Source organism: Bison bison, unplaced genomic scaffold (assembly GCF_000754665.1).
Source record: "Bison bison bison isolate TAMUID 2011002044 unplaced genomic scaffold, Bison_UMD1.0 scf7180017864492, whole genome shotgun sequence".
Taxonomy (NCBI): domain Eukaryota; kingdom Metazoa; phylum Chordata; class Mammalia; order Artiodactyla; family Bovidae; genus Bison; species Bison bison.
Window position 1 is genome coordinate 458183 of NW_011495051.1, and position 13071 is coordinate 471253.

Consider the following 13071-nt stretch of genomic DNA (forward strand, 5'->3'; position numbering starts at 1 on the left):
TGAAAAATAAAAACCATATGATTATCTCAACAGATGCAGAGAAAGCCTTTGACAAAATTCAACATCCATTTATGATAAAAAACCCTCCAGAAAGCAGGACTAGGAGGAACATACCTCAACATAATAAAAGCTATATATGACAAATCCACAGCAAACGTTATCCTCAATGGTGAAAAATTGAAAGCATTTCCCCTAAAGTTAGGAACAAGACAAGGGTGCCCACTCTCACCACTACTATTCAACATAGTGTAGGAAGTTTTGGCCACAGCAATCAGAGCAGAAAAAGAAATAAAAGGAATCCAAATTGGAAAAGAAGAAATAAAACTCTCACTGTTTGCAGATGACATGATCCTGTACATAGAAAACCCTAAAGACTCCACAAGAAAATTACTAGAGCTAATCAATGAATATAGTAAAGTTGCAGCATATAAAATCAACACACAGAAATCCCTTGCATTCCTAGACACTAATAATGAGAAAATAGAAAGAGAAATTAAGGAAACAATTTCATTCACCATTGCAACAAAAAGAATAAAATACTTGGGAATATATCTACCCAAAGAAACAGAAGACCTATATATAGAAAACTATAAAACACTGGTGAAAGAAATCAAAGAGGATACTAATAGATGGAGAAATATACTGTGTTCATGGATCAGAAGAATCAATATAGTGAAAATAAGTATACTACCCAACGCAATCTACAGATTCAGTGTAATCCCTATCAAGCTACCAGCGGTATTTTTCACAGAGGTAGAACAAATAATTTCACAATTTGTATGGAAATACAAAAAACCTCGAATAGCCAAAGCAATCTTGAGAAAGAAGAATGGAACTGGAGGAATCAACCTGCCTGACTTCAGGCTCTACTACAAAGCCACAGTCATCAAGACAGTATGGTACTGGCACAAAGACAGAAATATAGATCAATGGAACAAAATAGAAAGCCCAGAGATAAATCCATGCATCTATGGACATCTTATCTTTGACAAAGGAGGCAAGAATATACAATGGAGAAAAGAGAATCTTTTTAATAAGTGGTGCTGGGAAAAGTGGTCAACCACTTGTAAAAGAATGAAACTAGAACACTTTCTAACACCATACACAAAAGTAAACTCAAAATGGATTAAACATAAGACCAGATCTAAATGTAAGACCAGAAACTATAAAATTCCTAGAGGAGAACATAGGCAAAACACTCTATGACATACATCACAGCAGGATCCTCTGTGACCCATCTCCCAGAATATTGGAAATAAAAGCAAAAATAAATAAATGGGACCTAATTAAAAGCTTCTGCACAACATAGGAAACTATAAGCAAGGTGAAAAGGCAGCCTTCAGAATCAGAGAAAATAACAGCAAATGAAGCAACTGACAAAGAATTAATCCCAAAAATATACAAGCAACTCCTGCAGCTCAATTCCAGAAAAATAAATGACCCAATCAAAAAATGGGCCAAAAAACTAAACAGACATTTCTCCAAAGAAGACATACAGATGGCTAACAAACACATGAAAAGATGCTCAACATCACTCATTATCAGAGAAATGCAAATCAAAACCACTATGAGGTACCATTTCATGCCAGTCAGAATGGCTGCGATCCAAAAGTCTACAAGCAATAAATGCTGGAGAGGGTGTGGAGAAAAGGGAACCCTCTTACACTGTTGGTGGGAATGCAAACTAGTACAGCCACTATGGAGAACAGTGTGGAGATTCCTTAAAAATCTGGAAATAGAACTGCCTTATGATCCAGCAATCCCACTGCTGGGCATACACACTGAGGAAACCAGAATTGAAAGAGACATGTGTATCCCAATGTTCATCACAGCACTGTTTATAATAGCCAGGACATGGAAGCAACCTAAATGTCCATCAGCAGATGAATGGATAAGAAAGCCATGGTACATATACACAATGGAGTATTACTCAGCCATTAAAAAGAATACATTTGAATCAGTTCTAATGAGGTGGATAAAACTGGAGCCTATTATGCAGAGTGAAGTAAGCCAGAAAGAAAAACACCAATACAGTATAATAATGCATATATGTGGAATTTAGAAAGATGGTAGTGATAACCCTGTATGCAAGACAGCAAAAGAGACACAGATGTATAGAACAGTCTTTTGGACTCTGTGGGAGAGGGCAAGGATGGGATGATTTGAGAGAATGGCATTGAAACATGTATAGTATCATATGTGAAACGAATCGCCAGTCCAGGATTGATGCATGATACAGGATGCTCAGGGCTGGTGCACTGGGATGACCCAGAGGGATGGGATGGGGAGGGAGGTGGGAGAAGGGTTCAGGATGGGGAACACATGTACACCCATGGTGGATTCATGTCAATGTATGGCAAAACCAATACAATATTGTAAAGTATTAGCCTCCAATTAGATAAATTTATATTAAAAAATAAAAATGAAAAATATGTATACTCATGATCACTTTGAATTCTAAAAAAATTTCTAGTTTCATGTGCTTAATAATTCCATTCCTGTTTACTTTATAATATCTGGAACTACTGTTTTTCAGATATTAGAATGCCTGGACTCAGGTTATAATTTTTCTTTTTAAAATAGCAGCTTTATTGAAATACAATTCATATTCCATAAATCCCAATCTTTTAAAGGATACAGTCTAGTGGGCTTTAGTTTACTCACAGAGTTGTGTCATCACTATTTCTTTTATCTTCTCTTTAACATCTGTTCAACTTTTGGAGTACTTCCTTAAATTGATCATCCAATCCTTCATAGAAAGTTTTATTCCTGATTTCATATTTTTAAGAATTCTTTTTGTTCCCTGAATGCTCCTTTTTTTTGTAGCCTACACTCGTTTCATAGACATGTTTCTTCATCACACTGAGGATAATAATGAAAATATGACTTAAAAGGTTTTTTTCTTGCATTGTCTGTGTTCTTCAAGTTTCTTTTTATTTGGTATCTAACTTTTATTTTATACATACTAAATTTGTATAATTCCTTAAATGTCTGGTAATTCTTAAATGTTTAAGAATGAGGCACTAAAGAGCGGCTGGAAACTGGATTCATAAGTGAGGTTTAGGAAGCAGTATGGGCTTTACTGAAGGGTACTTGGACAGGAACCAGGTCATTACTGCCAGAATATAGGTTTTCTCCTGGTCAGAGAAGTTTCCAAGAGAGGAACCCTCTAGGCTTTTAACTGGGGTGTATTTTCCTGAGTCTGAGGTAAAGTCTGAGACTTTACTTAATTCCCTTCCCTCCTCCTCCCACACCTCACTGCTAGTTTTCAGTATAGCACCCCTGCCCTCAGCAGTACTGAGCATCCCTTTGCTTCAGTGTCTCTGGACAGCCATGGTGGGAATAAAAGTAGCTGCCTGGCTACATCGTCTTGGGGGAGGGATCATAGTATCTAACCGCTACTTTTAAAGATTTCCAAAATCCTATTTTCAACATTATCTCAACCTATTCCTTCACAAATATGTGGGATATGTGATGTCTCTAATTCCTGAACTTCAGCCTGCATCATTTCACTTTGTGGTTTGTCCTAGTTTCAGCCTTTTTTTTACATTCAGTTCAGTTCAGTCGCTCAGTCGTGTCCGATTCAACTTAATTCATTTACATTGCAGATTCCAAACTTTTGTTGATTATCTCTTATCAGCTAAGGTTTCTTCTCTTTTTGTCTACATTATGGCCTTATGCCGTTTTTATGCCTTTATTGATATTTTAGTGTTTTCAGAAGGAATAACTAAATCTGGTCAATCCTCCAGATTAAATATGAAATCCTGAGTTAATTTTAATCATGTTGCAAATTTTCTAGATTCCAATACAGAATTAAAACAATTATATGTTAAATAGAATTCTGTGGGTTGCTCAAAACCTAACCATTTATATTTTATTGTAGTATAACGTATTCTAGGTTTCAAATATCAATCAAATATCAAACAAACTCAGATAAAGCTAGTTTGTTAATTAGAGACAGTCTATCTTCTATTTTCTCATACTTTTCACACATCAACTTGATAAAGCTACTAACCAAGGACATTTATCATATATTTAAACTATAATTTCTTAAAATATTGATTATGATAAAATTGTTTATTCCCTCTAAATAGAGTAGAAAACTCATTCAACAAGCATTTAAAATTATATTATGTCTCAAGCATGGAAAGGAAGATAAAAGGCAGTGCTTATTCTTAACAGCTTTAGGGCCTAGATGAACAAATATTATACTGTTGTTTCGAGTCCTGTGACAGTGCCATGGAACTACCAGGAAAGAACAACTCATCTAGAAAGAGAGAAGAGCAGTCAGGAGAGGCTTCCAAAAGAGATGGCACCTGAATCTGTATTTGAAGAAGTAGCGGAAGTTAACTAGGCAAATAAGGAAGAAGAAGGAGGGAAAAGTGTTTGTTAAGCATTTTCCATGTTCTTTTACACTATATTTTAAGAAAATTCCTGTATTTTCTACCTAGCTAATTTGATTTTCAGCTGAATACATTAGGTTGATTTATTGTTTTAAAATTTTATATTTTTAGTTTCCAGGGACTATAATTTTTTATAGCAGCTGATTACATTATGGATTCAATTACCTCTTGTCTCTAAAGAGTTATTTAAAGTTTACTATCATCCCTTCAGGTTTTGATTCTTTTGTTTGGTGCATTTGTGATCTCTCTTCCATGGCATTGGTATTCTTCAAAGATTTGACTGTTTTCGATCATCTGTTCATATGTGTATTTGAGAATTTCTGTTTATATGGCAGAGAATATAAATTCTGAAAAAACAACCTACCTCTGGAGATTTTAGAAGAGTGATGAGATATTCTGGGGACTTATGTTCTGAGTGGGGATGTTCTCCTGTATTTTCTGGGGATTGTAGGCTACACGGGAGTGCATGCAAGCTCAGTTGCTAAGCTGTGTCTGATTCTTTGTGACCCTATAGACTGTAGCCCACCAGGCTCCTCTGTTCATTGGATTTTCTAGACAAGAATACTGGAGTAGGTTGCCATTTCCTCCTCCAAGGGATCTTCTCGACTCAGGGATCGAACCCACATCTCCTGAATTGGCTGGCAGGTTCTTTACCACTGAGCCACCTAGGAAGCCCTAGGTTACATGGGGGCACTGCCCTATTTGGTTAGTATCCACACTGGAAGTCTCCTATATCAGAATTCCCATTTCAGAGAGCCATTATGTATCTTTTCCCTGGGATTAACAAGTATAGCATAATCTATATTTTTTAACTTTTCTGTCCCTTTGCTATCCGTATGGCAATCTGGAGTTACTTCAGACTCTTCTGCTTCTCTCTCCAGCTCCAACATTGATCCTAAGGAGCCAAAATGAAGTCTTAGTTCACTTTGCTAGGCAGTAATTCCTAGGGTTCTGACCTGGCAGCAAGCACTAAGTTGCCAGTGTTCCAATATAAGAAAGGGATGAGTAGGGGGCCAGGTCATACACTGCCTAAATGTAGTGCTTAATCCATCGTCTTGACAACTCCTTCAGGGTCCCATCTATTATAGTGTTTCACATTTATTGACCAAGTGTTTTGAGTTAAGTGTATCTCCAGAGCTACTCTTACCTCTTCAGTGTTTTTTCTCTGCTCTTCATATATTTATCAGTCCGATCTCATCTGTCTTTAAGAATTCCTCAGGCTTAGTGTAGTAATGACATCCTTCTTTGTTTTCAAAAATAAGTTCAATTACACCAAAATTCTATCAGCAGCCCTCCATATTCAACTCCCTATTTGAATTACTAGTCATCTTAAAGGCACCCATTACTTAATATATTAAAGAGAGAATTTATGATTTTTCCTTCAAACAAGATTTTTTTCAGTGAATGGCAGCACCACCTTACACTCAGTTATGCAAACCAGAAACACATGTCACCTTTGACACCTCCATCTTCAAACTTCATCTGTAAATTCTGTCAATTTCATTTCCTACAATAACCATACGTATATCCACTTCTTTCCATTTCCAGTGCTATCATTCCTCCCCTTTACTACTGCAGTCCCAAAAGATGCCTATTTACATCCACTCTGCTTCTTCCCATACAGTAACTAATATGATCATATTATTCCCTATTTAAAAGACTTCAGCAGCTTCCTGCTGCTCCAAAGATAAATATCTTTGGCATGGCCTGCAAGGCTATGGAAGGTCTCGTCTGTCCAACCTTATCTTATTATCACATTTCCTCCTCTGTTCCCTCTGCCTGGATGTCTCTTTATTCATCTTTCTGTATAGTTAAGCTCTACTTTTCTTCAGATCTCAAGTAGATTACCACTCCCTCATGGAAGCCTTCCCTAATCTCTTCAACTAAATTCAGTTACAGTCAAGTCTACCTCACTTTTGTAACACTTATCACAATTGTGTTTGAAGGCTTTGAGGATGAAGTCCAGAGCACAGGCAGAAGGATTCAACTTGGACCAGGAGAAAGACATCTTTTCTACTGAGATGGGAAGATAAGACAGATACAAATGGATGTTTATGTTTGTAAGAAAGTAAGTTGAAGGAGTTCACATTGCCAGTCTTACCTGTTACTTGTTTACTATTTGATGAATTACTACTATCAGCCTGGAGATCATCTGTCACTGACTCCTATGTGAAATAAGAATTAAACATATAGCACAAATTATGAGATGGAATATTTTTATATTTTAATATTATAAAAACATTTATTTGGTTATTTTAAAAATGTAAAACTGTTAACTTTGTGTATCACTTTCATATTTAAAACATTTTTCAGCTTATTGATATAGATGTAATCTGATATATAATATTAAATCTTAAAATATAATACTGTGGTCATATCTAGGGTGTCAAAAAATATACTAGTCAATAACTATTGTGGGATAAGCCAGCAAAGTGAAAATGAAAGTCACTCAGTTATGAAAGTCAAAGTCACTCAGTCATGTCCAACTCTTTGTGACCCCATGGACTTATATAGTCCATGGAATCCTCCAGACCAGAATACTGGAGTGGGTAGACTTTCCCTTCAGGGGATCTTCCCCACCCAGGGATAGAACCCAGGTCTCCCATATTGCAGGAGGATTCTTTACTGTCTGAACCACCAGGGAAGCTCAAGAATACTTAAGTGGGCAGCCTAGCCCTTCTCCAGTGGATCTTCCTGACCCAGAAATCCAACTGGGGTCCCCTGCACTACAGGCAGATTCTTTACCAGCTGAGCTGCCAGGGAAGGGAAGTCCCTGATAAACCAGCAACAAGAAGATAAAGATGAATATTTTTCTGATCCCCTAGGCAAGAAGGAATTTTTTCCCCTCTAAATACTAAAGCAAAATAAATAAAAAGAAAATGATTGATAAATAAATCTAAAATACCAAAAGTAAAATAAAAGGCAAACAAACAAATGTGGAAATATTTGTTACATATGTGTGTAAAGTACAACTATCTTCAATAAATAACAAATAAGTATTTCACAAAGTTACACAAATGGCCAATAAAATGAGAAAAAGTATCAACTTTACTAGCATTCAAAGAAATGGAAAGTAAACAACATGCTACTTTTCATCTATCAAATATATCTATATATCTTTATCTATATCTATATTTTTAAGTTTCAGATAAGATGGTGCCAACTGGACAGAATGAAATAAATAAAATAAAAATTTTAAACATAATCCAACCCTTGACCCATTGCAACATATTTATCTTAGGATAACAATTTGAGGTATATAAAAACAATTTCTGTGGTAGGATATCTACTGATATCTAAAACAGCAAAACCTTGGAAACAATCTCAACCTCTCAACCACAAAAAATAGTTATAGAAATTAAAATATGACTATATATGACAAAGCACTAAGCAGACACTAAAAATCATATTTTTGAAGATTATTTAATGTTAGAGGAATTTATACAATAATTTGTAAAAAAAAAAAAAAACGTTTTTAAAGGCACAGGAAAAAATAAATGGAAGGAAAATACAAAAATTGAAAGGAACTGCTTAAATATTCTTTTTGCACATCTCGAATCATCTGTTAGGGATACTTAACACCGCTAAAATCTGGGGAAATGTATTTTGTCAAAGTTGCCCTCCCCAAAAAAACTTGTCATAGAGAAATATGCAAGCTAAAAAGCTGGATTGTGACTATCAAATTTAATGCTAATGTCATATGCTGCTGCTGCTGCTGCTAAGTCACTTCAGTCGTGTCCGACTCTGTGCAACCCCGTAGATGGCAGCCCACCAGGCTTCCCCGTCCCTGGGATTCTCCAGGCAAGAACCCTGGAGTGGGTTGCCATTTCCTTCTCCAATGCATGAAAGTGAAAAGGGAAAGTGAAGTCACTCAGTCGTGTCCGACTCCTAGAGACCCCATGGACTGCAGCCTACCAGGCTCCTCCGTCCATGGGATTTGCCAGGCAACAGTACTGGAGTGGGTTGCCATTGCCTTCTCCAATGTCATATGAGTCACAATCAATTTTTAAAATCTGAGTTTCTCCAAACTACTGCTCCAGGCAAGAACACTAGAGTGTGTAGCCATTTCCTTCTCCAGGGGATCTTCCCCACCCAGGGATCAATCCCAGGTCTCCTGCATTGCAGGCAGATTCTTTACCATATGAACCACCAGGGAAGCCCAAACTACTGTTATACATCTGTAAAATATTTTACAGAATCCACATTAAGTACATTAGATCAGGAAGTTGTATAATATTCTAATGATAATGAATCCTCTGTTTCTAATTGTTAATGTAAGTCAAATGAGAAAACATGAAAATGGCTTCGAAATGTGTGCTACCAAACATAGCAGAATTACTAAGAAGCACTTAATATTTGTCACACAGAAAATTAGCCAGTAAGGAATATTTCTTAAATCTTTGACAAAGGAAAGAAAAATAAAAATGCATGGCTATGAGTCTATCAGAATCAGAAATTCAAGGCCCTATCTAAAGCCACAGCATCAGTATGTATAAAAACACTGGAAAGTTATGTAGTCTCTATTGAACAAAGATCATATTATACTTTCTTTCAGAGGTACATTAGGTACCACTAGTCTCTACACTAAGTTTATCCAAGGACCAGAGGAGAAACATACGTACACTCAATAGAGCAATCTTCTCATACTGGGTCTCTTCACTAGTGCTATTTTCATGCAGGTTTTTCTCTCCTGTAGCTTTTAACTCAGTGCTAACAAACAAACAACACAATTAGTTTGTAGTGTCTGGACTTGGCTCTCCACACTCCAGATCACTGTTCACACTGTTGAGAATCTGAAAGGCTCTATGGGGGTCATCATTAGCCACCAGAACATAGTGTGTGAATTGTATCAACACACAATACGCCGGGAATGCTTTCCTGGAGATTATATCGCATTTGCCTTTAGGCAACTTGGCCAAATTTCCTTCTTTAAAACAAAATATCTCTCTTTCCTAAGTCAAATTCCCAGTTCTGTGTTCTGAGAAGAGCTAAATCAGAACACATTATTTCTTTCACTGACTCTTCTTCTTCATTGACTCTTAGAATGAGAGGTTATTAGGATCAAATCAGGACTGAAATTTTGAGGTGGCCAGAGGCATGGGGCTGTTACTTGTGTATACACACCTCGGTGGCCGAGAGCTGCCACCTCCCTGACCACTCCGCTCAGATTTTTCCGCGATTCTCTGCAAACCACGCGTTTTGCCATTTCTTTTCAGGCCTACAGATAGGGTGACACGTTTCAGGATAAAAGCCCCAGAGGCCTGCCTGCAGGCTTTGGTGGAACCCTGGGGTTGAGGCCCAACCGCCCCCGCCCTTGGTTCTTGTCCACCCCTCAGCCTGCGCCATGAGCCAGCCCCGCGGAGCTTACAGTGGGCAAAGAGCTTTCGGCCGGGCCGTGACGGGGCCTCCGCCTTGGCCCGGGCACCTAGACTTGTCGTTGGGGTTAGGTTGAGCCTACCGCGGGCCTGCTTTTTGCGGGTATAGACCCCTAGTGACCACATTGCCACCCCACCGCCAGGCCCCAGAGGCCTCTTAGCCCTGGACGGCCTGTCTCGTCGTCTTTCTGCGGAACCTAGCTACAGTCCTGTGGAACCAGAGTCCAGGCCTGCGGGGCACCCAGAGAGGAATTAAAAAGGTGAGAAAAACCAAAAGGCCTACAGCGCCAACCCCCACCCTGGCCTGGAGAGGCCTGCCTCACTCCCGCCTTTTTATCTCCGGGAAGTTGCGCGGCGGCTTCTGGGAAGACGCGGTAACGTGGTGGCTTCTGGGAAGACTAGTCAGCTGGGCCCAACACCTGGTACTGATACTTGGGCCAGTCTCCTTAGCAACATTACCAGGAAGGCCATGGTAATGGAGTTTGAGGTCTCTAAGCACACAGTCTTCCCAGGGGGAAGCCTGACTCAGTGTAGGAAGGTGAGAGAGGAATGAAAGCACATTACAGTGACAGGGAGTGTTTTCTGAGCACCTCAGTCCCTAGAGCCGCCAATTTGCTGTGGAGCCTTAGTAACTTGAGAGTCTAACCAAGCATTAGAAGTGCTTAGGTTCCAGGAGGTTTCTTCTCAGGGACAAGCAGAATCTCTGAGCCCCTGCCTAGAAGCTACCTCCCGGACATCTCTTAGTAGCCTTGTGGTTAAGGTAGAGAGTTCCACAAGGGCTCCCCTCCTAGTGCCCTGAGGCTCAGGTCTTTTTCTCTGCCCAAAGGGAGTAACATGGGAATGACCACTCACTCCATACACTGAGGACAGACCATCTGGCTGCATCTGATAAACATATTGTGTATATAATAACCATCTTCTTACTTTTAAAAAATGACATTTCACAACATTAAAACATGCTATTTGTATAGATGAAATTAGAAAAACTCAGACTTCTTTTGTGATGCTCCAATATTGTGTATGTTCATTGGAAGGACTGATGCTAAAGCTGAAACTCCAATACTTTGGCCACCTCATGTGAAGAGTTGACTCATTGGAAAAGACCCTGATGCTGGGAGGGATTGGGGGCAGGAGAAGGGGATGACAGAGGATGAGATGGCTGGATGGCATCACTGACTCGATGGACATGAGTTTGAGTAAACTCCGGGAGTTGCTGATGGACATGGAGGCTTGGCGTGCTGTGGTTCATGGGGTCGCAAAGAGTTGGACACGACTGAGTGACTGAACTGAACTGAAATGAAGCACACATATAGCCACAATGTTTTTATAATAAAATCACTGGATTTTTTAATTCAAAATCTGCTCATAGAAAGTCACTTAATAATTAATTATTAAAACTTAACTTTGTAAAGAATAGAGGGCAGCCATGCTTACTTTATTACATATAGTGCTTTGAGTCACTGAATTAGTACTTAGTCAGCACCTTAGTCTGTGTCAGGCATTATGGTAGGTCGTGGGGTACAAAAGTGAATTAGAAATGGTTCTAAATAGTCAAGGACCTCACAGTTTTGTTGTTGTATAAAGCAATTATCATATTTCAACATCCTTTCTCTAGTCACATCCATACATGCTGACAGGCAGTCTGTAGTTTACAAGCCAGCTTTCCAGGCTCCCTTCTCTCCCATTGGAGAATGTTTTTTTTTTTTAATTGTGGGGTTCTTAAATGAATTTTTAGGAGGTATGGATCCTGGAATGCCTAAGACATAGAAATGGAAGAAATGGTGAAAAAGGAAAACAGCTTGAAGCAAAAGCTGATCTGCCCTTTGATGGCCCTATTCTCTAGAACCCTCTCTATACTGAATTATATTCGCTGAGGTTCCATCAAGTCAAGATTTATGGGAGTTAATGCCCAGGGCTTCAAAACTTGAAATAACCTCCGGTGTCATTTCTTGGGCCAAAAGTGTCCTTAGAGATGATCTGGTTGTCCCCTCAATTCAAAGGTGAGCAATTAGGACACCTGTCTTAGGAGGCTCATTAGGACAGGAGGTTGGCATAGGTGGCATGAATCTCCTAACATTTGGCTAGTGTGCTTGTCATGCTCCCATTCCTCCCAACACATGGCTGGGAAAGGAATACGGGAGGAGAGCAAGGAAAAGAGCTTGAAGCCTTAAGTAGCAAGGGGAAGAGAAGAGACTACAGTCAGACTTGGTCAATTTAAAGCTCCGCCTGCCCAGCCTACACAAGGAGAAAGAAATGTGTCCCCTACAAAAGGGTGAAGTAGGGCGGAGGTATCTCAACGCAGTCATCTATCTCCCTCCACTCTATCCTCAAGCATTCAGTCCTAAGTGTTAAATTGAACATCTTCCATTTTCCTGTTATATTGTTTCCATATCTATACTTTAGAATTCTGCTTTCAGTGTTTCAGTTCAGTCATATGATTGTTTTGACTAGATTTGGAAGTCATGGAAATGCTAACTTCTATGGGCAAACAGATTCCAAATTTTTAAGAGATTTCTGAAGAAAGCTTTTGGGAAAACAGCCAGTTCATGTATATAGGATTCCCTGGAGCCCAGAGGAAATCTTTCAGAATACCAGTTTCTTATCAAGTGACCCCCCCACCAAACCCTTGCAACCTGAGCTCTGAGCAGTTTCATTTGTGGTACCATCCACAGGATTTAGGTTCAACTGAAAATCAGCTTATTTTTGCTTAGTCCACAGGACTGGGAAAAAATAAGTGATAAATGGAAAGTATCTTCAAGTACTGCAGTCTTAATACTATGCAACATATGTAAAAGGACCAAGGGGATTTTTATTCAACAGACATTTCTTGAGCCTCCATGATGGTACAGACTTTCTGTGCTGGGGCTACAACCACAAGCAACTTAGTCTTAGTGGGCATGTGGCAGAGGGTTAGTCAACCATGCAACCATATGGGAAGCTTCTTAGAGAAAAGGGTAGTTGAACTGAGATATAAGAGGTGAATGATAGGAATTAGGGAGATTAAAGGAAAGGGTATTCTATGAAAAGGAGACTAAAATCATGATGCTTTTAGGCCACTGCAAAAAGTAGTTGGCATAACTGGAACCAAGACTCTTTGGAGGAAGGACTGGAGAAGAGACCCTGGGCCTTATGTGCTGAACCAGGGAGCCTGAACTTTACCCTAGAAACTATGGGAAGTCACTGAAGGAATACTAAGCAGGAGAGTGGCATGACCAGATTTTCAATTTAGAAACACTGCCCTGACTCAAATGTGAGGAAGCTGACGTGGAACAGGAAGACTAACTTTAAAAGCA

At 39.1% G+C, this 13071-nt stretch overlaps 1 protein-coding gene across 1 annotated transcript in view; it reads right to left on the reverse strand.

Annotated features, from left to right (window-relative positions):
- LOC104979868 overlaps positions 1-9904 on the reverse strand; it is a 125704-nt gene extending 115800 nt beyond the window's left edge. Inside the window, exons 1-4 of the mRNA XM_010828420.1 lie at positions 9793-9904; positions 9528-9621; positions 9026-9113; positions 6505-6568 (exon numbers count right to left, since the gene is read on the reverse strand). Coding sequence (XP_010826722.1) covers positions 6505-6568; positions 9026-9113; positions 9528-9621; positions 9793-9904 — 358 coding nt within the window. The remainder of the gene's footprint in view (positions 1-6504; positions 6569-9025; positions 9114-9527; positions 9622-9792) is intronic.
- Between the last annotated feature and the right edge of the window lie 3167 nt (positions 9905-13071).